Here is a 22,199-nt window from a genome sequence, read left to right as displayed (position 1 = left end):
CATCTGGCGCCATCGGTTTCAAGCAGAGGTAAAAGGCTCTTTTACATATAGCCGCTGCATTTTGAGTCTGAAAACCAGAAGTATGTTCATCTAGAATAATCGTAGAAAAAAATATGACTCCATAACAATCGCCATCTAAAGGCCTGTTTGGAGAAGATGTGTAAAAAAAGCCTTAAAATAAATGCGTCATTTATTGCAGTAGTATACTCTCACAATTAAAAATTTAGAAAATCCAGACTTCATTTTGAGTACATTTATTGAGGTTTTTTTTAAACGCAAACAAAAAGTCGAAGAAATATAAATAAATAAAATATATATATGGACAAAATCTCATGTGCTAATACTTATTGGCACTTCTATCAATTGCCTGTGATGTCGCGTTTCAAAGGCACTGGGCAACGTTTGTTAGAGGGCATGGTGTCTTAAATTCTTTAAAATACCAGAATTAAATAAGAAATGAAATAAAATCTGTGGTCTCTATTGGAAAACTGTAAATGGCCTACTAGCAGGAGAATCATCCAAAAGCACACATGGCATAGAAATGGTTCACGGGACACAAAAATCAACCTTGTTCCATGGCCATATCAGCCCCCAGCCCTAAATCCTGACTGTCTAGGTCCTTCAGTTTGTCCACTTTGTTCACATACCTGTGAAACGTTACAGGAGAATACTGAGTACCGCATTGTTGAGAAACAGGGATTTTAGAAAGCTTTGATATTGGGGAATCCCAATATCAACACTAAAACATGATTTTTGATATTTATGCTGACACAGGATTTTTTTTTTACCCACTAAAAACGAATGCACTTAAATAAAAGGTTGAATTTTTCTAAAATTACCAATGTGAGATTACACTATTGCTTTAAAAGATCTTTTTTTTTTTTTTTACACATCTTTGTGTGTGGAGGATGCTGAGTAACCTTTCCTTTCAGTCGTTTTGACCCCTGCTCATTTTCTACCAACATTTATTAAATACAAAAACCACCTGCAGCACATCACGCTGCTGATGAACACCGGCAAACATCGACAGACGCCGTGCGGCTAAAGAACCGCTAACCACCGCGTCAGTTCATTTTACTGTTGACGTTTGGATTCTGGGCGCTCCAGCACAGCTTGTCCTTGCCCCGCCTCCTCCTCCTCCACTGGCAGAGCAGAAGCATGCGGAAGGTCTTCTGGAAGGTCTTGTTGCAAAGAGCGTAGCACATGGGGTTGATGGTGCTGTTCACGTAGCACAGCCAGTAGCCCAAGTGCCAGAGGGACAGAGGGATGCAGTCAACGCAGAAGGTGGAGATGAGGACCATGATGTTGTACGGCGTCCATGTGAGGATGAAGGCCAGCAGGATGGCACTGAGGGTCTGGGCTGCCTTCTTCTCCTTCACAAGCACCATCCTTTTCCTCTTGGTGATCTGGTTCTTCAGAGCGGAGTCTATGGGCTTTGAGGTGGTGGAGGATGAAGAGGTGGAGGCCTTTTTGGCCGGCCGCTCGGGCTCTGGAGGGCACGGCTTTGGACTTTCTGGATTGTCGTTTTGACTCTTTGAGCTGTGTTTGAACTTGTAAGAGATCAAGCTTTTATGGTTCTTCTTCTGTGGAGTGGAACAATACTCCTCCTCGGTAAAATCCAGAACCTCCCCGTTCTTGTTAGTTTGTCCAACCTGCTGTTCTCTGAACGATCCTTGTGGGGTTTCTATTGAAACGTGATGCTCCTCCTCCTCTGATGACGTGTAGCTGTTAAAAGACGTAATCTGATCTGCTTTTGCCCATGCTTCGTCTGACCTGGTGGTCATTTTAGTAACATTACTTTGATTTGAAGAGGACCAGGAGGCCTGACTCTGGTCTCTTCTTTCCCTGGGGAAATGAAAGCAAGAACGGATGATTGTTTTCTGTGGTTTAGTCCCTTCTGGCACGTTCCCCGTTGTGAGCCCTTGAAGCTCTGCGAGGTCCTTTGTCCGTCTTTGCGTCTCCTTGTAGATTCTGCAGTAGAGGATGGTCATAACCGAGACGGGGATGTAGAAAGCAGCGATTGCCGTCCCAAATGTGATCACGGGCTCGGTTAAAAACTGGATCTGGCACTGGTCGAGGGGAACTTTTCTCTCTCCCACAAAGTACTGCCAGCAAAGAATGGGTGGTGCCCAAAGGACAAAAGACACCAGCCAAGCCATGCCGATCATAATGGCGGCTCTCTTCGGAGTCCGCTTTGCCCTATAAGTCAGCGGCCTTGTGATGGAAAAGTATCTGTCAAAGCTGATCACAAGCAAGTTCATGACTGAAGCATTGCTGGCCACATAATCCACTGCCAGCCAGAGATCGCATGCGATGTTCCCCAACGACCAGTAGCCCATCAATATGTACGTGGTGTATAAGTTCATGGACAGGACTCCTATGATGAGGTCTGCGAAGGCCAGACTGAGCAGGTAGTAGTTGTTTACCGTCTTCAGCTGGCTGTTTACTTTGAACGACAGCAGCACCAATACGTTTCCAACTATAGTTATAAGGCTGACGATGGCTGACACTGAAGCGATGGTTATGACCTCCCAAAGGCTGTGAGCGTGTGACGTATTGCCAAAAGTGCTGTTTTGGAGATCCATTGTCCTTCGTTAATAGATTTTCTTATAGTTGTCAGTCACCTCTTTGTGACCCCATTAAGACGAGCTGGTTACCTAAAATAAAACAAAAACAACAATGTTGAGATAAAATATAGACATTATTAAACAAAAACCACATGCATTTATTAGATCACCAGTTGTTTCATGTATGTTGTATCTGATACCTCGAAATAAAAAAAACTTCCCATTAATACGTCATTATTGTTGTTGTTGCTGTTATTATTATTATTATTATTATTATTATTATTATCATTATTATTATTAAATCTTTATACAGGTAGTCTCATTGACAAAGAGTTCTCATTTACATGGGAGACCTGCTTATACAGAACAACAACACAAGACTCACTTAAATGCAGTGCTACAATGGGTAAAAAACGAAATAATTTAAATAAAAATGAATTAATAAAATCACACAGAGATATTTAATCAGACCGTTTTAGACTGTGTTGAAGATGATGGCTCCATTTTAATTATATGATCTTCTCATTATTCACACACAACGCTCCAATCAACAAGCCAGTTTTTCTTGGATATTCCAAGATCCAAACTAAATTATTGTCAGGGTGCATTTAAAATATTATCTTTGACCTTTGACTGGTAGATTATGCGACACAGTCATTAGTGCAATGCTTTTTATGCAACTATTTTCATGTGAGAAATATTATGTTTGCAAAGCATCGCAGGTCAGCTATAGTTGCTGCTAGACAAACTAATTTTACATCGTAAAAAAACTGGTTTGTTTGTTTTTATTTTAATTTTTTTTTCGTTATATATTTATTATCTAACATACAATAATACTGTCAGTATTTAACTCTAAAAATAATAATAATAATAAAAAAATAAGTAGATTCACTCAACCAGAACCATATATTAATATTTACGGGACACCATTTGAGGTGGTACCAAGCGGTGCCACCTACTAAAGTGTCCGTCCCAAATTGTACACAACTGTAATGGAAGGCAGCGACAACCGAGGCAGGGGAGGCGGCTGGAGGAGAGGCGGCCGGGGTGGACACGACAGCGACGGGCGTGGCGGAGAGCACAGAGGCCGGGGGAGAGGAAGCCACCACCGCGGCAGAGGCAAACGCGACCACCGGGGACGCGGACGCGGTGGAGGCTACCATGCAGCGGCTGCAGACTTCCCTCGGCGGGTGAGATCCGCCGTACCAAACTTCATTAAAAATATAGAAACTTTTCCTGCTTTGTGTCTGTGAGCGAACAAGCTCGACCCTGGACAACATTTTTAGGTCATAAACTCGACTCTTTTCAATTCGGCTCAACCAGAGCACGCTTTAAATCGGAGGTAAGACCAGGCGTGGGCAACTCCTCGGGATGGGATGTCCTGCATGTTCCCCTGGCCCAGGGGTCACCAACACGGTGCCCGCGGGTATCACATATGGGGCCCTCAAGCCTGTTTATAAAAAAAAAAAAAAAAAAAAAAAAAGAGCTGCATCTAAAATGTTATTTAGTTTAGTTGCTCTTCCTTTTTAATACATACTTGAATAGATTATTATGAATTATAAAATTATAAATGCATTAAAAACATGTTTATATTACACAGAGTTAAGGTGAGCTCTGACTCTTGATATGCTGGTGAAAATTCCCAGTCATCCAGGTCATGGTCATTCCAAAAAAAAATAAAAAATAAATAAATAAAAACAACTGGACTTTTTTTCTGAAGTTTGAAGACGTTTTGCTTCCTATCCAGAAAGCTTTCTCAATTAAAAAAGTCTGGAGTAGTGAGGAGTTCCAAGCTTTATAGTACTGTCAAAGAAAGGCCTTGTAATGGCTTAGATAACATGCAAATTGAACCGAAACAGGTCCACCCCTTAGTAACGGGGCGTCGTTAAGGTCATTGTTGGAGCTCCACACACTATCTTTCTGGATAGGAAGCATAACATCTTCAAAAATTCAGATTTTTAACTTTTTTGGTCTGACTCTTGTAATTCAAAGGTCAGTACAGGTAGCTCTTCGTATGACACGGTACCAATGAAGTAGCTCTCAACTTCTAAAAGGTCGGTGATCCTGGCCCTGCACACCTGCATCAAAAGAATTTGTCATGACGTGGGGCTTCTGGAGGAGTTAATGACACGTTGAGCAGGTAATTCAGCTGTGCTGGAGCAGGGGCGCATCTAAAACATGCAGGACACCGTCTCCTGGAGACCGGAGCCACCACGGGTTTAGATGGTGGTCCAGGTGCAGCGCTGTAAACGCAGACAGTTCCAAATAAACACGCACCACCGAGGCTTAGATTCTAATCACTTTCATATTACGGTACTCTTAATTTCTGCCAGGATGTTCAGTCATATGATGCTCCTGGCAGCATTAGGGAAGAAACAATAGGGGCTCCTTGATTGCAATTATAGAACTAAGCTATGTTACATAGGGGCTCCTTGATTGCAATCATAAAAATCTTCCTGCTGCATCCACCCCTGCCATGTGGTCTTTGATGACATGGATGAGGGGAGGGGGCTCCAGAGAATCTTTCCTGAAAAATGTCTGCAGATCAACAGGAAGAGCCATGACTAAGGCAAATTTAACGAGTCCACCGCTGACACAACAGTAGGTCGTGCCATTTATATTACGACGGTAGGCATTGCTTACAATCCTGAATTACAGGGAATCGATGGATTTCTTTTACAAAATGCATCTTAGTGCTAAATCAGACCCGCTTAAGTCAGACTTTTGGAATAAGTACGAGAGCTTGCAAGAGTATTACTACACGTTTTCATATTTTGTCTCAACCACAAATCCTAATGTGTTTTTAATGGGTCAGTTGGTATAAACCGATACAAAATATAACATTTTTAAGTAGATTAAAAAAGGGTGTATGGTTTTTGACAAATTTTACGACAAAAAAAAAGAGCCGCGGATGAGATGGGAATCTGTTGCCAGGACAGCTATTAGTTGTGCAAGCCACACATCTAGGCTTTGTGAAAGGCTGACCAGAAGTGAGCCATTGTGCAAACAAAGGCACAAAAAGTTGTGTTTGCTGTTTGCCGCAGGCTGCGTAAGGGACAAAGCAAACATGTAGAAGAGATCCAAATTTAACTTCTCTTGGGCTACTTGTGTGTTAGAAAACACAGGGTCAATCCGAATACCCTCATAGAACAAGGACTCTTCAGCCAAAGCGGAAGTGCTTCAGCAGTCGCCATGATAAGTGCTGTCCGAATAGTGCAGTCAGTAAGGAGGTAGGAAAAGGAGCCTGTATGCTTCCTCCCGCAGCAAGTTTAGCCAAGCAATCTGCAACGTCCCTTACTGGTGCTAAGAACCCTTAAGGTATCCCACATTCCTTTCAATGCATAACATATAACCACAGCCCCCTCACAGAAATCAACGAAAATGTCCGGAGAGCAGAGAACGTGCAATTTGTGGTTCATTTTCGGAAGGCTGAAGTAGGGCTGGGCGATAAATCGATCTAATCGATTAACTCGAATTTACAATTCTTTAAGATTTCATTTTTGGAAAATCTGGATTTTATTTTGCCAATACACTCATTGGGTTTCCATGAAGAGAACAGCATGTGATGCTGAATATATGTTTAGGCAAAATTATTGTCAAAATATTGTTAAGTGGAAACTTTTTTTTACCATAATACGAGGTACTTCATTTACTTATTTACTTTTTTTTTTACTTAGTTTGAAGTTCACAAGTGCAGTGAAGCCTGTTCTTTGATCAATGTGTAATACCACTAGCAGCAAATGTTTTGTTATATTTTCATTGTTTATAATGGCACGGCTGCCATCTTGTTTTACAAGCATGTTTCACAGCTTGTTTCTAGTTGCACTTTGAATTCAGGTCAACTCCCTGACGAAATGCTTGACATAAAAAGCAAGGTTTTAAAACAATTTCTTTAATTTCTTTTTATGAAACAAAAAGGAGGAAAAAATCGATTAATCGGATTTGGTATGATAAAATCGGAGATTTATTTTTTAATCCATATCGCCCAGCCCTAGGCTGAAGGCCCGGATTTGACTCGCATCATCCATGTGCGTTTCCGTCACACAATGACATCGGAGTTAAAGGCTGTCCGAATTCGGCACAGCAGTCCAAAGCTAATTTCCTATCCACGATAGAGTTCTTACTCTTGACCCCATGAAAGGTCAGGGAGCAGGAGCTAGGAGCTAATACACACGACTAGAAACTCTCTTCCCACAATGAAACACGGCGGTGGCAGCATCATGAAGTGGGAACACTTTTCTACTGATGAAAATACCCCACGGAAAAAAATAAATAAAAAAATAAATCAAACATTCAAACTACAAAGGTTTGTTCTATTTCCATGAGCTCATTTTAGTGTGAAATGTCAAAAGGTGCATAAAAAATATGAATGGAAACTCTTCCAGCCACACAGATGGTCAGGAAAGGAACTTTATTCATCATTCTTGATGGGGGTAAAAAGAATTTAAGATTCCAGTAAACATTCATGATGGAGTGACTTCTCTGGCATCATTATCAGCTGTAGTTATTAGAGAGCTTTGATCTCCCCTTAAATTAATCGTTGCCTTGACTGTTTTTTTTTTTTTTTTTTTTTTTTTTTTTACAATTTATTTTATGTTCCATGAAATTAGTTGAAGAAACTCAGTCGCTATTTCTGCACGTAGCTTCACTCTTGCATGCATCAATTTCAATTCTATAGTTGATTAAAATATTTCCCCCCCCCCCCATGTCTTTAATTTAACAAATTAATTGAAGGTGAATGCAGTGAATTGTCAAAGCACGGTTTATTTCTTTTTTTGGCAGTTTTTAGCAATGTTATTTAATACCATTTTTTTTAACTCTGATGCTTTATTTAAGTTGGATCAGTTTTGAGCAAACAGAAATTGATCAATATCTTAATTCCTCTGTTAAAACCATAACTTGTCGTCATGTAATTAGCTAATAAAAATGAACTCTGGTGCTGTTTAACAATACAATCAGTGCAAATATCTCGTTTGTTTCAAAGGGACAATAATAAAAAACATAATGGTTAGATTTTTTTCGCATTGTCGTTTCACACGCCTGTTTTTAATTACAGTATTAGTTATTTTTCCTCCAAACGGTCTCACTTCTGCTTTTTTTTTCCTTCAGCATCACGACGAGGCCGAGGACCCCAAAGAGGAAGATGACGGGACGGCGGTGTTCTCCAGGAGAAAGTTGGAGTCCAACTGGGACCGCTACGAGGAGACGGAGCGGGCGCAGGAGGCCGACGACATGCCGTCTCAGAGAGGAACGGACTTCCACGTGCTGCTGGAGTCAGCAGGTAAGACCTGACCCCCGTTTGCTTCGGCTCCTACTCTCTCTTCCCAAACGGCTCCGATTCGTTTGCTGCCGTTGTTTCTGATTGTGTTGAATTATGTGAAGATGTGCCCCGGTAAATCTCCTCTCTATGTCCTGGTTAGTTGTTTTGTTGGAGGAATGTAGTTGCTCTGTGTGGATGCTGAATTTTGGCTGTCTTGTTGATTTTTGTTCAATATTTTCTCCAAAGGGTCAAGAAAAACATTTACAGTGCTGTCTCCCTGAGCTCAAGCTAACAATTATCATTCTTACAGTTGGGGATAATTACTTTATTTTGATCTGAATTTATAAGTTTGCTTGCTCTTTTTTTGTAGAAACTCTCTAAATCCTTCAGGTTCCTTGGTTTCCACTTGAAGTGTCTAAGCACACACACCACAGATTGTCTGTATGACCGGCTTGGTCACTCCTTGACCTTAATGTGTGTGTGTGTGTTTTATTTTATCCACTTTGGTGTTGTAGTTTAGGTGTTTTTAGGTGTTTGTCATGCAAGATCCAGCTTCGGTCTTCTGGCTGAGGGCAGAAGGTTTTTGTGTTTTACGTGGCCTGACGTTGTGTCCCTGCGCCAGGGAAAGGGCCAGTGCTGCTTATTAAATTTTTTTTTAATAATAAGTGATAATAGTAACTAAAAAATTATTTTTTTTACAATAGTCTTTATTTTTTTTTTGTCTTACTATGGGTCTCAGTTCAGTAAGAGTGCAACTCTAAACGAAAACAAATCTTTATATTACAACACTTGGTTTTCATTTCATTTTATTATATGTACAAGAATACTTATCATATGTAACATATTACACGAGTAGGTAGAAGTGTAAATTTATATTTATTTATTTTTGTGTTTTTTTAAGTGGGAAAACATACAAAATCATCAGGAAATTTGATTAGTGGTGATGTAGCCCTCACTCCTGTCCAATCTGACATAGGTTTGTGAAAATGAAAGATATCTTCTAGAAATTTGCTGAATTATCTGCTGATCGGCTTTAGTAGTCAGCCTCTTTTGTTTTATTTATTGTTTTTTTTTACCTGCATCCTCACTATTCCTGGACTGACCTTAAACCTCTGCCTGCACTCACACTTCCTCTCGGAGTTTCTCATTTTGCTCGACGCCTGCTCTGTCACCTTCTCTGACGTTTGAAGCCTGAAACCGTTTCCTCGCCGTCAGTCTGGATCTTTACCGTTTGTGTCATCTCCGACAGAACTTCTGACGATTTAAGTTCCTCAGAAATCCAAACCAGCGGGGCCTCGGGGAGCTGTGATTGGTTTGCTTCGGTTGTTTGTGTTTGCTCTGCAGCATATTCCAGTTTTTATTTGAGACCGTTTGAAGTCTGTAATCATTTCTTTTTTAGTAATGCTGGCTGACTTGTTATGCAGCTTTTTTCAGTCAAATCTTACAGTGAGATAAAAGATTAAACATATACTCCTTGGTGCTTTTTTTTTAGGGATTGCAAAAAAAACAGCCTTTTTAGATTTTTTTATTTTTATTTTTAGTGTCAGTAAAAAAGCGTTTTGAAAATAGACACTTCTTCGTTTTAAACATTTTTACATTTGCACACCACACGTCCTTCAGATGGTCTACCATGGCTTTATTTCTATTGTCTATTGTTCTATTTTTTTTTTAATAGATTTTTCACAACAGATAGTAGACTGGAATGATAAAATGAAACAACCTTTTTTCTAAATCCATTTAGCCATCCTGTTTTCTCACTCTACAAGCAGCCAATGGCTGCCGCTCCTCGTTTCTTCCTCGTAAGTGATCGTGTTATTTAGGGAAACAACTTCCACATCTCTGTTTGCTTTGCGCACATCGTGCTGTGTTGCTGTGTTGCTTCTCTCTGTCAACATGAAAGTATCTTTAAAGGAGGACGTACTGAGCTAACAGTCTGCTCCCTCTGCAGCAAACAGCCCATCTCGGTTCTGTCAGCTGGTTCTCTTCAGAAACTTTAAGAAATATGATGAAACAATTCCAGGTGCCGCCCACTGGTTTTATTTATCAGCTTGCTGCTTTGCTTGCAGCAAGGGATTGCTGCAATCTGCTGTTCTTACTAGATAAACCACTGTTTAACAATTGGCTATAATCCCATCGATCTTACTGTGTTGGATTCTATTTATATTTGCATCTGGAAATGAAAAGATTACATAACTGGATATGAATTAAACATTTTATCTCGAGTTACTTCACAGAAGTAACTCGAAGTAAGCAGCCCCATTTAAAATCTCTAAAATAAACACATATTGAGCTATTTTGGTTTCGGTGAGTTTTGAGTAAAGCTGTGGATGAATATGTCGAAAAGTAGCTCATGACCATTGTTAAGCACAGAGGAGGATCTTTGATGTTCTTGATGGCTCCATGAAAAGTTTGGCATCGTTGTTTTATTGCAATGCCGTGACAGTTTAAACAGCAATCTGCTGACCTCTGTCAGGGGTCAGGGTTAGGCTCCTGGGACGTTTTAACACGTTCTTTTAATGTGGACATCATACGTGCTTTATGTCTGATTTTCACATTTAATAACGCCTTTCTAGGAATTTTTAAATCATATTTACTATACGTTTTTTGATTGTTTTTTTATTATTTTTTTTTCATAGTTTCTTTTCTCTTTTCTCCATGGTTGCTGTTGTTAACCAGGAAATAAAATTGATCAGCTGGCAAATGGCCATTCATCAGGTGCTTTGTATTGACCATTAATGGTTGAATCTGTCGTGTAGAGAGCAGAACTTCAGGAGGAGCTGTGCTCTATAGAGCGAAATTGCTTGCCGGTATGCTTGCTCATGGTTTTATAAATCAAGATTTTTTTCATTTATGTTTTTAATGGGGTTACGCCATATTCAGCTTTTGGGTGTACGCAAACTTTTAATACAGATCCTGTGTAGTGTTTTATAAACGAGACCCCAGATTGGTTGATAAATCAGTGGCTCCAGCTCAGGTTCTGACATCGGATCAGATCGGTCCAAGCTTTAACCTACCTGTCAATGTGGGTTTGATCTTTTTGTTATGGTTTTAAGAATATTTTCATAAAATATAGACGTTATAAATCGAATTAATAGTTTGCTTGATATTTATCCACCGAATATGTCTTTGAAGGTGCTGATTGGCTGATCCGCCAAGGATCAGCCAAGTTTAAAAGGAAATTTTGTTCCACCCGTCTTTACAATGTTGTGTAAATTCTTCGAGTTTTGTTTATGTGCAGCGTTCTTAATCCCCCCACTCCCACATTATTTTAATTAGGTTGATGTCTGGCCTTTGACTAGGCCGTTACACTCTGAGCCAAGTTCGGCTGTCAAACAGATGTATATTTTGACCCTTGAATATTTTGGGTTACAGTATAGTCTGGTTTACTTGGGGATGGCAAGGGGCCCGTGTCCCTTAGCTGCAAAATAAAACAAATCCTAACTCCTCCACCATCATGCTGAGCTGGTGGCTTCGCACTAAATATGAAGATCGAATTCACACTACAATGTTTTTGTAGATTATTTGCTTTCTACAAATGGAAATCTTTAACTTTTCCAAAATTATACAGACCTGGATAATTAGAAGTAGCCCTTTTAGCTATTTGTCTCTTAGCATCATAATGTCAGAATTTTTTTAATATCAGTCAATTGTTTCCGCTTTTGAAAAAATCTTTTGAACTTTAGCAAGGGTATACTTTTCAACACACTGCCTCTCCATTTAAGTTCTGTTTTCGGGTCTCTTACCATGATATGGTGGGATCTGTTTTCTTTGTAGGTTAATTCAAATAACTTTAAAGACCAGATGATACCACTATGTGGATCCCTAGAAGTGAACCCAAGTGGACTATCTTTTTATCGTAACTGTTTATATATCAAAAAGTTGTAGTATCGTGGTATCTTCCTTTGTTTTGTTGTAGTGTAAATGTAAAGATGCTCTTTTAAAGTTTTTTTTGACTCATCTTCCTTGCCTGCATCTGTTTTGCCTGCATTGTCAGATTAGTCATGCCGTATACAACAAGAGGCTACTGCTCTCTAGAGGAGACATAATTGTGCGTAGGCGGTAATGCGTTCACAAGTTGTTGTGTTTTATTTTTATTTGGCCAAAAAAAAAAAAAAATCAGGAATTTACAAAGAATATACTTTCCTCTGTTGTCTGAAGCTCCTATAGATTAATTCTCATCATGCTGCTTTTTGCCCTATAGAGACAGATATACGTTATGATGGCAAAATGTAATGGTGTAACAGAAGTATTTGGAGATTTTATGTCTTCCAGGAGAAGAATGGCCTGCAGCAGTGGTTCTCATCGTTTTGTAATGTATCTCATAAGGCTTGTGAATTTTAAAAAATCTAAGGGCAGAAAGGTTGAAAGCAGAGCTTCACTTACTGCGGTGGCGGAGGCGTTAGAAGTGACTTCCCTTATAGGAAGGTTCTGCAGCATTTTAATCAAGTAAATGCAATATTTTGTCTTTTGTTGCAAAGCAGAATGCCAGACTTCAGAAACGGGAGCTATAGACATTATGGTTATTATGACAGCTTTAAATTGTGCTTGCTGACTCACGCTTAATCCTAACTCACATTTCTAGGAGCAATTTCTCCCAAGTTTATTATTCTGGAAGTAATGTTTTATTTATTTGATAACTAAATAAATTGGACTTTTAGTAGTAGTTTCTTCTTTTCATGGCTCTACTGCATACCTGTATGGTGCTTTTGTTTTCCATACTGGAGTTTTGCAGTCGGTGAATATTTAAATATTTGATAACATATCTGTGTTACCGCTTCCTGCTTGTTCTTAAAGACATTATTAATGCAAACTAGCAGGGTTGGGCTAAAATGTAGTCATATGGTATTCCTGGATATGCAGAAATAGCATATCCAGGAATAAATATATATATATATATATATATATATATATATATATATATATATATATATATATATATATATATATATATAATGCCTTCATTAAGAACAAATGCCAAAATTTAAGTTGTATATATGCAGATGAGTTTGAAGTGTCTCTTTTTTTATTTTTTTTTATTTATATGTATGAAGAGTGTGACTGACATGCATAAAAACTTTTATTCGGATGTTTCCACCATCTTCCCAGTTTAAGACGCTCCTAGGCTCACTAAAATTCCTCCTCACTACTCCAAAGATTTTTTTCACTTTAGGAGCTCACTTAAGGACTGATACTTTGTGAATAACCTTAACTCTTGGTTAAACAACCTTACTGAGGTAAATTTCTAAGAAAAATCTTTGAATCTAAGAAATTCTAAGATTCTTCCTAAAATCACGTCACTAAGAACTACGTTTATTCTAGGATTCTTTATGAATGCGGGCCCTGCAGTCTAAGTTGAGTCTGAAGTCGTTTATTTTTCCCACTGGAGTGAGACTAAGGTTGGGGTCTTAAACTAGAGTCTCCATCTCTACTCGACAGTGTTCTCGCTTCAGTTAGTAATGAATGACTACATTCTGGCCTTAACCAGCTTATTTATAATTGGGTAGGAAGGTTTACTGTCCAGTGATGTTTATAAATGCTGTAAACCAAATCTATTAGAAGAAGAAAATGTCGCTGCAGTAGGTGCTGCGGGTCAATTTGCCCTTTTGTACCCCGATTTGGTCACCATGTTTTCCCATTTCATCCTGTCATACTTTTAGTTTATTTTAAAGCCTTATGGAGGTAAATCACCCTAAAAATGCCAGCATTCCATTTATAACCAAATGTATTTGTATATTTTTACCTCCATGCATATTTTATGTTTCCCCCTATTTCATCTGATTGTGTTTTGGCCATTCGACTTACAGGAAAGATGAGATTATAACTCCTGATCAGGCCGATAAAACTCTTGACTGGCTTTCCAGTTGTAGATTTTGTAGTAGATTATGTATTTTTTAATTTATATGACAATATGTGTAGATTCTGATCATATAGATAAAACATTTTCAGTTGCTTTTCTTCTTTTTTTTTGTCTTTTTTTTATTACTCAAACAGTTTTTATGTATTTATTTTTACAGCAATCAACATTTTTTCCCCTAGAAATTCTTATTAGAATTACAAAGCAGTGAAAAACAAAGACAGTATAGTGAAAAATGTGCCACGTTTAAAAATTACTTATGTTTTTGCCTTATTTTTTTTTTATTTTTTATTTTTCAAAAATAAATGTTTCTGATCATCAAACAAATTTGGCTATTATAAAGATAAGGAGTAAATTTAGTTTTAAGGCTGCGCGATTTTAGGAAAAGTTGCGATATGCAATTATATTAGGCATGGTTGCGATAAATACGATAAACCTAGACCAGAGATGATGAGTTGTTTATCCAGCTACTAAAAAACCTTCATCATTTCCATCTCAAACACAGGGTTTTAATGAAAAGGTTGCCTTTTTCCGACTCGTAATGTTTTGGCAATGCAACAATTTAGCTGTAGTTCCTTATCAACTGTACCACCTCCTTACCTTCGCAAACGTTTATGTTGCATCAAACAAATAATATCACCAAACATATTAGGGGCACCGAGAGCCTGAATGTAGGGCGTTTACACAATGAGCCAACACTTATTGCACTTCAAGCAATTCTTTGCGACATGCATACTGCGATACGCAATATTGCAGTGACCATATATTTGCGATATACTGTGTAGCCCTAATTAGTTTTAAAACAATGATATCCAAACCACTCTAACCCCAAATTTACAATATAACCACCCCCGTTGTTTAAATCATAAATAGACTGATTAAAACTCTTTGGGTCAGTTTTACTGGTCACATTTTGGTCTGATTACTGCCTGACCTGTGGAAGTGAGAAATCCCTTGAATAGAACCTGTCAGACAACATGAAGTAGGCGCGACACACCTGTGCGTGGTCTGGTGTGTTGTTCCGTTGCTTCTCTGGATACATTCCCACAGTACAGCGTTGCATACTGCATCTTGAAGAGGGCTGTTTGACAGGTACCAGCAGCTAGCGCTAGCTTTAATGTCGTTCGGGAGGTTTATAGCTGCACTGATGCACGTTCAAGAGCTTTACTGACTTTTCTATGTTGCTCTCAAACACCTGTGTCATACTAATTTAACAGTCCATCACGCTGAAATGCATTGGCAAGCACCCTGACTCCCTACAGTCAAAACATGGTGACGGTAGCATGATTGTATGGGACAGCTTTGCAGCCTTTTGCTGTAATTTAAACCATGAATTCTGTTCCCTCTAACACAAAATCCTGAAGGAAAATGTTGTCTCAGTGTGAGAGCCTAAAAGGTTCTTCTCTGATTTTTTTAAATTTATTTATTTATTTTTTGTGAAGTTCTGTGACGTTATTTCTCATAATAGTTTGCATATCTATTGTAGAACAATGTCATATTACCTTTGTAGTAAAGGAAAACATTTTTCTGGAGTGGTAGAAGCTAAAAGCCGACTTTAGCAGTTCAAAGCATCTCAAACTGTTGATGTCCGTCGTATACAACAATATGTTAGTGGATATTAATAGAATACAATTTCCTTTGTTTATATGGTGCAGTTTTTTTTCAGTTGGGCAACATCTGTACATTTATGTGGATGGACCTCTTACGAGGGGGCGATATGAATGTAAAGTTTTATCATCCTATTCTGTGATATTTATGGTGATTGATAACAAAAAAAGTGATGATTAAGTGTCGCTTTTTAGGGAAATGTATGGCTCTGACAGCACGTCAAAGCTCAACACCCCACAAGTACAGATACTGTTGTTTAAGCACCCTACCTTTTTTTTTTTAATGGGCTGCTTCAGGGCACCAGTGATATAAAAAAGGAGATTCATATCCGTAAACCGTACATAGAAAATGCGTTTAATATTTTTCGAATTTACTGATGTTTGTTATAATGCTCTGATACTATCATACTATCATGCTGTTGCAGAAGGTACAGCCTGATGTGGAGTCCAAACGTTTACTCCATTCTTGGCAGAGCTGGAGAGGAATGAGAAGTCACAGCAGATTTGGTGGATTACTACAACCTCAAGGCTCAGCCAAGGTTACTCCACATAGAAACACAGATGTTGTTTAGCTGAAAAAAAAAAACAGAACCAATCATAATCTTGTGAAAATGTAGACTATTTATCTGCCAATGTAGTGGTCTTATCCTGCTGATATGAACATTTTTGGTCTAAAACAGCACCGTGTAGCTTTTGACCGAAGTATAAGCTTAATTTAAGATATATTAAAGGATTTTCCAGGTCTACACACGCCACTTGGTGTGTATGGATACTCCATGCGGGCTGCCCTTCTTAAAAACTCGCCTATGTAACTTGAAGAGGTCTGACATATTCTTTTGTATAAAGAATATGTCAGAGTCTATATATTTTCAGTTTTGTAGGATCTAAATGCTAAGCTACCAGGCTAAAAGTTGTTGCTAGGCAACAAAACAGATATGACACTTACCTGATCAGACATATTTTTGCTTCTGTGATGTAGGATTTAAATTAAAGAGGGGTAAATGTGGCCTTGTCTTTACAAGTAACTCCATGACTTCTCAGTCTGCTGGTACAAACTGGTCTGCTATCAGATTCCAAAACACGGAGGGAGACTGTTTAATATTGTGACAATGCAGTGTTGCCAGTGGCCTTAAGGGACGCTAAACCTGGAAGTTAGTTATAGCACCCTTAGTGGCTAAAAATTACACCCTATGCTTTTTAAATAGCCAAAGTTAACGAGCTAGTTCTTAGCTTCCACCACTCCAGAAATGTATTTATATTTTCAAACAATGACACTACAGATTAGAGAACCATCACTGATAGTAAAATTTCACAACCTCAATTCAAAAGATCTGAACTAAATGTTTAATCTCAAACACACTCAAGTTATTCTGCAGGACAATAATCCAGCCCAAATGAGAACGTTGATCAGTCCATTGGTTAGCAAACATAATAAATAAGCATTAAAATAATGGTTTGAATTAGCCTAGTTTTACATTTTGTGACACTTTTTCAGGTTTTCTAAAGAATTTAAGTTCTGTCTGTGTGTCAGACTCTCAGATGGCCAGTCTTAAACTGGTGTGGAAGATTTGGTTGTTTTTGAGATCTTTGTTCTAAGAAACTCCTGATTTTAACCCAGATTACTCAAACATAGTCAGTAATGACTAGAGTCACTCTGACCTAATCTACTAATCAGATTTTTTTTTATTAGAACGTGGTAGGTGCTCTGTATTTTTAGTTGTAACTATGACCTCTTGAAATGTTGCTTAATCAATCAAGAAGACATTTATTGACATTTTCTATAATAATTCTGTACAAATTTACATTTTCTAAGGAAACATTTCTTTCAAATTCTGCCTTTTTTCCATACAGGAAGGGCAGAATTCAGTCTCTAGATGTGTTCAACTATACTATTTCCTTGTCATTTACGTATATATCCTCTAAATCAATGCACAGTGGGTTTTAACTCATTAAGGTCATCTATGAGTCTGCCTGGATTGGCAGACTGGGGTGGTGGTCCCCCTATTTAAAAAGGGGGACCGGAGGGTGTGTTCCAACTACAGAGGAATCACACTCTTAAGCCTCCCTGGTAAGGTCTATTCAGGGGTTCTGGAAAGGAGGGTCCGTCGGATAGTCGAATCTCGGATTCAGGAAGAGCAGTGTGGTTTTCGTCCTGGCCGTGGAACACTGGACCAGCTCTACACCCTCAGCAGGATTCTTGAGGGGGCATGGGAGTTTGCCCAACCAGTCTACATGTGCTTTGTGGATCTGGAGAAGGCATTCGACCGTGTCCCCCGGGGGATCCTGTGGGGGGTACTCTGGGAGTATGGAGTACCGGACCCTTTAATAAGGGCTGTCAGGTCTCTGTACGACCGGTGTCAGAGTCTGGTCCGCATTGCCGGCAGTAAGTCGGACTCGTTTCCGGTGAGAGTTGGACTCCGCCAAGGCTGCCCTTTGTCACCGATTCTGTTCATAACTTTTATGGACAGAATTTCTAGGCGCAGCCAAGGTGTTGAGGGGATCCGCTTTGGTGGCCTTAGGATTGCGTCCCTGCTATTCGCGGATGACGTGGTCCTATTGGCTTCATCAGGGCGTGATCTACAGCACTCACTGGAGCGGTTCGCAGCCGAGTGCGAAGCGGCCGGGATGAAAATCAGTGCCTCCAAATCCGAGACCATGGTCTTGAACCGGAAAAGGGTAGAGTGCCTTCTCCGGGTTGGGGAGGATGTCCTGCCCCTAGTGGAGGAGTTCAAGTATCTTGGGGTCTTGTTCACGAATGAGGGGAAGATGGAGCGGGAGATCGACAGGCGGATTGGTGCAGCGTCTGCTGTGAAGCGGGCGCTGTACCGATCCGTTGTGGTGAAGAGAGAGCTGAGCCAAAAGGCGAAGCTCTCGATTTACCGGTCGATCTACGTTCCTACCCTCATCTATGGTCACGAGCTTTGGGTCGTGACCGAAAGAACGAGATCCCGGATACAAGCGGCTGAAATGAGTTTTCTCCGTAGTGTGTCTGGGCTCTCCCTTAGAGATAGGGTGAGGAGCTCAGTCATCCGGGGAGGACTCAGAGTAGAGCCGCTGCTCCTCCACGTCGAGAGGAGCCAGTTGAGGTGGCTCGGGCATCTGGTCAGGATGCCTCCTGGACGCCTCCCTGGAGAGGTGTTCCGGGCACGTCCCACCGGGAGGAGACCCAGGGGAAGACCCAGGACACGCTGGAGGGACTATGTCTCCCGGCTGGCCTGGGAACGCCTTGGGATTCCTCCTGAGGAGCTGGCCCAAGTGGCTGGGGAGAGGGACGTCTGGGCCTCCCTACTGAAGCTGCTACCCCCGCGACCCGACCCCGGATAAGCGGAAGACAACGGACGGACGGACGGAGGTCATCTATATTAACAAAATGTGATTAAATTAGGAATATTTTGTTTGTATAGTTGATGCTTCGGATTTACATTATAGTTCCTGTCTTTATCTAAAACCACTATCAGAAACTGCATTTTACTGTGTGGCATTATGGAAAATGATGCCTGACATGGAAATCATGTAAACAAATCAAAGGCCATGTACATATCTGTTTTATGGCCATATGGGATGCTTTTATGTATCATCAGTGTGCGTTAAAACATCTCTGGTTGGAATTTATTAAGCTATCGTTTCCCTCACTGCTGAGATTCACAGTGATTGAAGGCTTTGGACGTTTTTTTTTCAATCTCAATCTTAGGTCACTTTTCAAGGATAAACGCTTGATGAAAAATTTCATCACTTTTTCAAACCATGTTTGGGCGGAAAGATTTTCATCACCCGGTGAAAGCCTGGGGAAATTAATTTTGGGTTGCTGCAGTTTAAAAAAAAAAAAGGTCCTGTTTGTTGTTCATCAGGGTTCCTGCGATGCTGGGGGTTGATTGTGCTGTCGCACACATGGTGCAATCCTGATATTATGAGTCTGTAAGACTACGGGAAATTGCTGCCCAGTTATTTTCATCCTAAAGTGGTAATCCATCTGTACACATTAACGCAAGGATCAATCCTCCTCCCCCGCAGCCGTAGTTTACCGAGGCCGTTAATGGGCACCTATCAAGGCTCAATCATAATGAAACAAAAGGAAATCACATTATGGCTTCAGTGATTTGGCCAACTGGATTGACAAACTCGAGGACGATTTCCTAACTGAGATTAATATGCCCAATCATGTTGTTAATTAAGATTTTCCAGTGGGGTTAAGGATACTTGATTATCTGCGCAGATTGGACAGGTTGGACTCGAAGCAGAGGAATGATGGCAGTCGTGCACTCTCAGGTTGGCAAAAAATAGGAGGTGAAGCATCGCAGGTGTTTTTTTTCTGTGTCACCACAAGTGCTGATTAGGCTGAATCCCACAAAAGATGACGGTTTTCTAACAAAAACTGCAGCTGGATTAGTGACATGTAGAACGTCCCACTGAACAACCCATGCAATTGTTTAAAAATGTGTTGATCATTTTCCCCTTCAGTCATCTCTGTGGAAACCAGAAAACAATCTAATCCTACCTGGGATTCTTACCTTCAGACTGTTTTTTTTTTTTGAGTTAATAAAGCAGAAAAAAGCTGTATCACTAAATTGTACAAAGTGGAAGTGAGTAAATGTTTGATCTTCTGCTGTTGCATACTAATGAATCGTTGATTATATATAGTATCTTACTAACTTGAAAATTTTAATTAAAATTGCTTAATAAAAATTAACTAAATTTGCTTTTGGACAAAAATTGGATTCAGATTTTTTCTTTTTTTTTTTTTTCTTTTACTATGACCTGGTTGATCGGGGCATCAATTTAGTTTCTAGTTTAAAAAAAAAAATGCATTTTAAACCAAGAACTCCTAATTTCTTTGGGTGTAATTGCAATACAACAATGTACCCTTTCTTGAGTTTGCTGCCGATTTCCTGGAAAAAGTGAGTTGTTCCTCTCCACTGTTTCCACATGCTTGGTATTAAAGGGGATTGCTGCAAACAACTCAAGTTAGTCAGCTGGTCTTCCTTTGATGGAAAATCCTTTACCAAGGCATAATAAACTGAACTGGACTATGTTATTAAAATTAGGATCGAATTGGAATGCATGTAATTGAAGGCAAATCTGTCTCTAAGGTTTGATATCTTTCTATGTTTAAGGCGGATCGGTTTGTTTGTGTAAAGTGTCATGAGATGACATTTGTATTGCATTATAAATGCCTAAATTAAATGAATTAAAAATCAAATAAAGGTTAAAGAGACCTGCCTTTTAATACAATCTATGTAGATGATCTGTCTTCGAAAGTCATTTCTCTATTAAAGAGCATACAACATATTTTTCCAAACAAAAAAACATGTATTGGGCAGCAAACCCTATTTATAAAGCTTTAATAAAATTAATGGAGTAGATATTTTGTGATATTTTCAACCGTTTCTATGAGCTGAAGGGAATTTTCCCTGATATGTTGAATCAGGAATGTTGCCTCTTTAATATTATAATCTAGTGTTATGTGAGCTGTAAATCTTAGTAAAATAATCAGATGTTGCTGATGGTTTTTGAAAACAGACATGTAACATGATTATTTGTCATATTTTAAATTGCAATTTTTTATTTTTTTGAATTAGCCCTGGAAAGCCAAATCTCAAATATCACAGTGACCAGATTTTTTTTGTACTACCTCTTTTCAAAGTCTAATTTGGAGTTTTAAACATGTTGTGCTTTCAGTGTACATCGAATAAGCAGTTTTACTGCTCCTTATCCTTGGGTTAATTTTAATATCCTTGAATTATCTTAAACTAATTTTATCCATATTATTCAGCACTTTGAGCAAGTTCACGTTTGATTACATAACCCTTTGATGCATAAAGAAAATGCAGATTTTAACTCCAGCTCAATGAAAGCTCTAACGACAGTTGACGTACCCTAATGGCAACTTTAACTGCATTTATAATTCAGCAAAAACAAGCAAAAAAGAACCGTGTTGGAATTAGCAATGTGAAATCACGGAGTAGTAAACACGCTCGTTAGACGCTGCTCCTGTATTGACTGTTTAATTTCCTGCCATTTTCAGCCACTTCAAACGGACTTACCCTTGTCGGCTCCGATGAAACGCAACGCTCCAGAACTAAAAGAGCGTATGACCAAATCCGTGTGATTATTTTAGAAATGATTTGGTCCTCCCTTCTTCTTTTGTCTGCCAGCGATCACTCAGTCTCTTCTCACCGCTCTGCGAGTCATTTCTTTCTCCCCTCTAAGCGTTTGGCTCGCACCTTTCCCGGCTGGCTCTCCCCTCCCCTGTTCCCTCTTGTAGACTTTTTCCCTCTGCGCTCTTCTCTCCAACGAGGTGAAAAACACACTTGTCAAATACAGGTAGGTCGCCACGCCATCTCTCATCCTCATCAGTTGCTAAGAACGGGGCACTTTTCTGCAAACAAGTTTGTCAGGAACGTATGAGTGCTGCATCCTGTAGCTTCCCCCCCTCCCTAAGACGAGGTGGCAGAAGCAACAGCTGTTAGGTGGCTGCGTGACAAAACCAGCTGAGAAGCTCTGAAGCTTCTGCTCAGACCTTTTTTTTCCTTTAAAAAAAAAAAAAAAAAAAGCGTGAATTACCAAGAAGTGCTTCTGGTTCTTGGGAGCAGTAAGCACAGTTCACTGACAATGACCTCTCTGGCTCTCTATTTTCAAGACTCTACACAAAAGAGGCAGACTGTCTTGGTTTCTGTAAAGTTTCAGCAACTCCAGATGGAAAGAAAGTGTAAATAAAGTGTTAATCCTCAAGGCTGCGCAGGATGAATCCCTTTTTGTCACCTTTGTTTGCAACCTCTTCCTCACTGCTCCCGCTGAGAAAAAAAAAAAAAAAAGCCGCTCGGATGCCGATTCACGAGCCGCTATTACATGAAATTCCCTTGTAGAGATGGCCCTCTCATGCTGCTTCAGAGCCCCGAGCAACACGCGAAAAG

At 39.6% G+C, this 22,199-nt stretch overlaps 2 protein-coding genes across 2 annotated transcripts in view; one reads left to right on the top strand and one right to left on the bottom strand.

Moving 5' to 3' along the window:
- Positions 1-792: 792 nt before the first annotated feature.
- On the bottom strand, positions 793-21,810 carry chrm5b (cholinergic receptor, muscarinic 5b). The gene is made up of 2 exons (XM_036147251.1): positions 21,330-21,810; positions 793-2,657 (listed from the first exon to the last, which is right to left on the bottom strand). The coding sequence occupies exon 2, from the start codon at positions 2,583-2,585 to the stop codon at positions 1,065-1,067; it is 1,521 nt and encodes a 506-aa protein (XP_036003144.1). The 5' UTR covers positions 2,586-2,657; positions 21,330-21,810; the 3' UTR covers positions 793-1,064.
- aven (apoptosis, caspase activation inhibitor) overlaps positions 3,517-22,199 on the top strand; it is a 58,078-nt gene continuing 39,395 nt past the window's right edge. The window contains exons 1-2 of the mRNA XM_036147252.1: positions 3,517-3,757; positions 7,677-7,848. Of these exons, the coding sequence (XP_036003145.1) occupies positions 3,560-3,757; positions 7,677-7,848 (370 nt within the window). The 5' untranslated portion in view covers positions 3,517-3,559. The remainder of the gene's footprint in view (positions 3,758-7,676; positions 7,849-22,199) is intronic.

Source organism: Fundulus heteroclitus, chromosome 15 (genome assembly GCF_011125445.2).
Source record: "Fundulus heteroclitus isolate FHET01 chromosome 15, MU-UCD_Fhet_4.1, whole genome shotgun sequence".
Taxonomy (NCBI): Eukaryota; Metazoa; Chordata; class Actinopteri; order Cyprinodontiformes; family Fundulidae; genus Fundulus; species Fundulus heteroclitus.
Note: the sequence above shows the minus strand (reverse complement) of the source record. Positions and strands in the feature narration are given on the sequence as shown.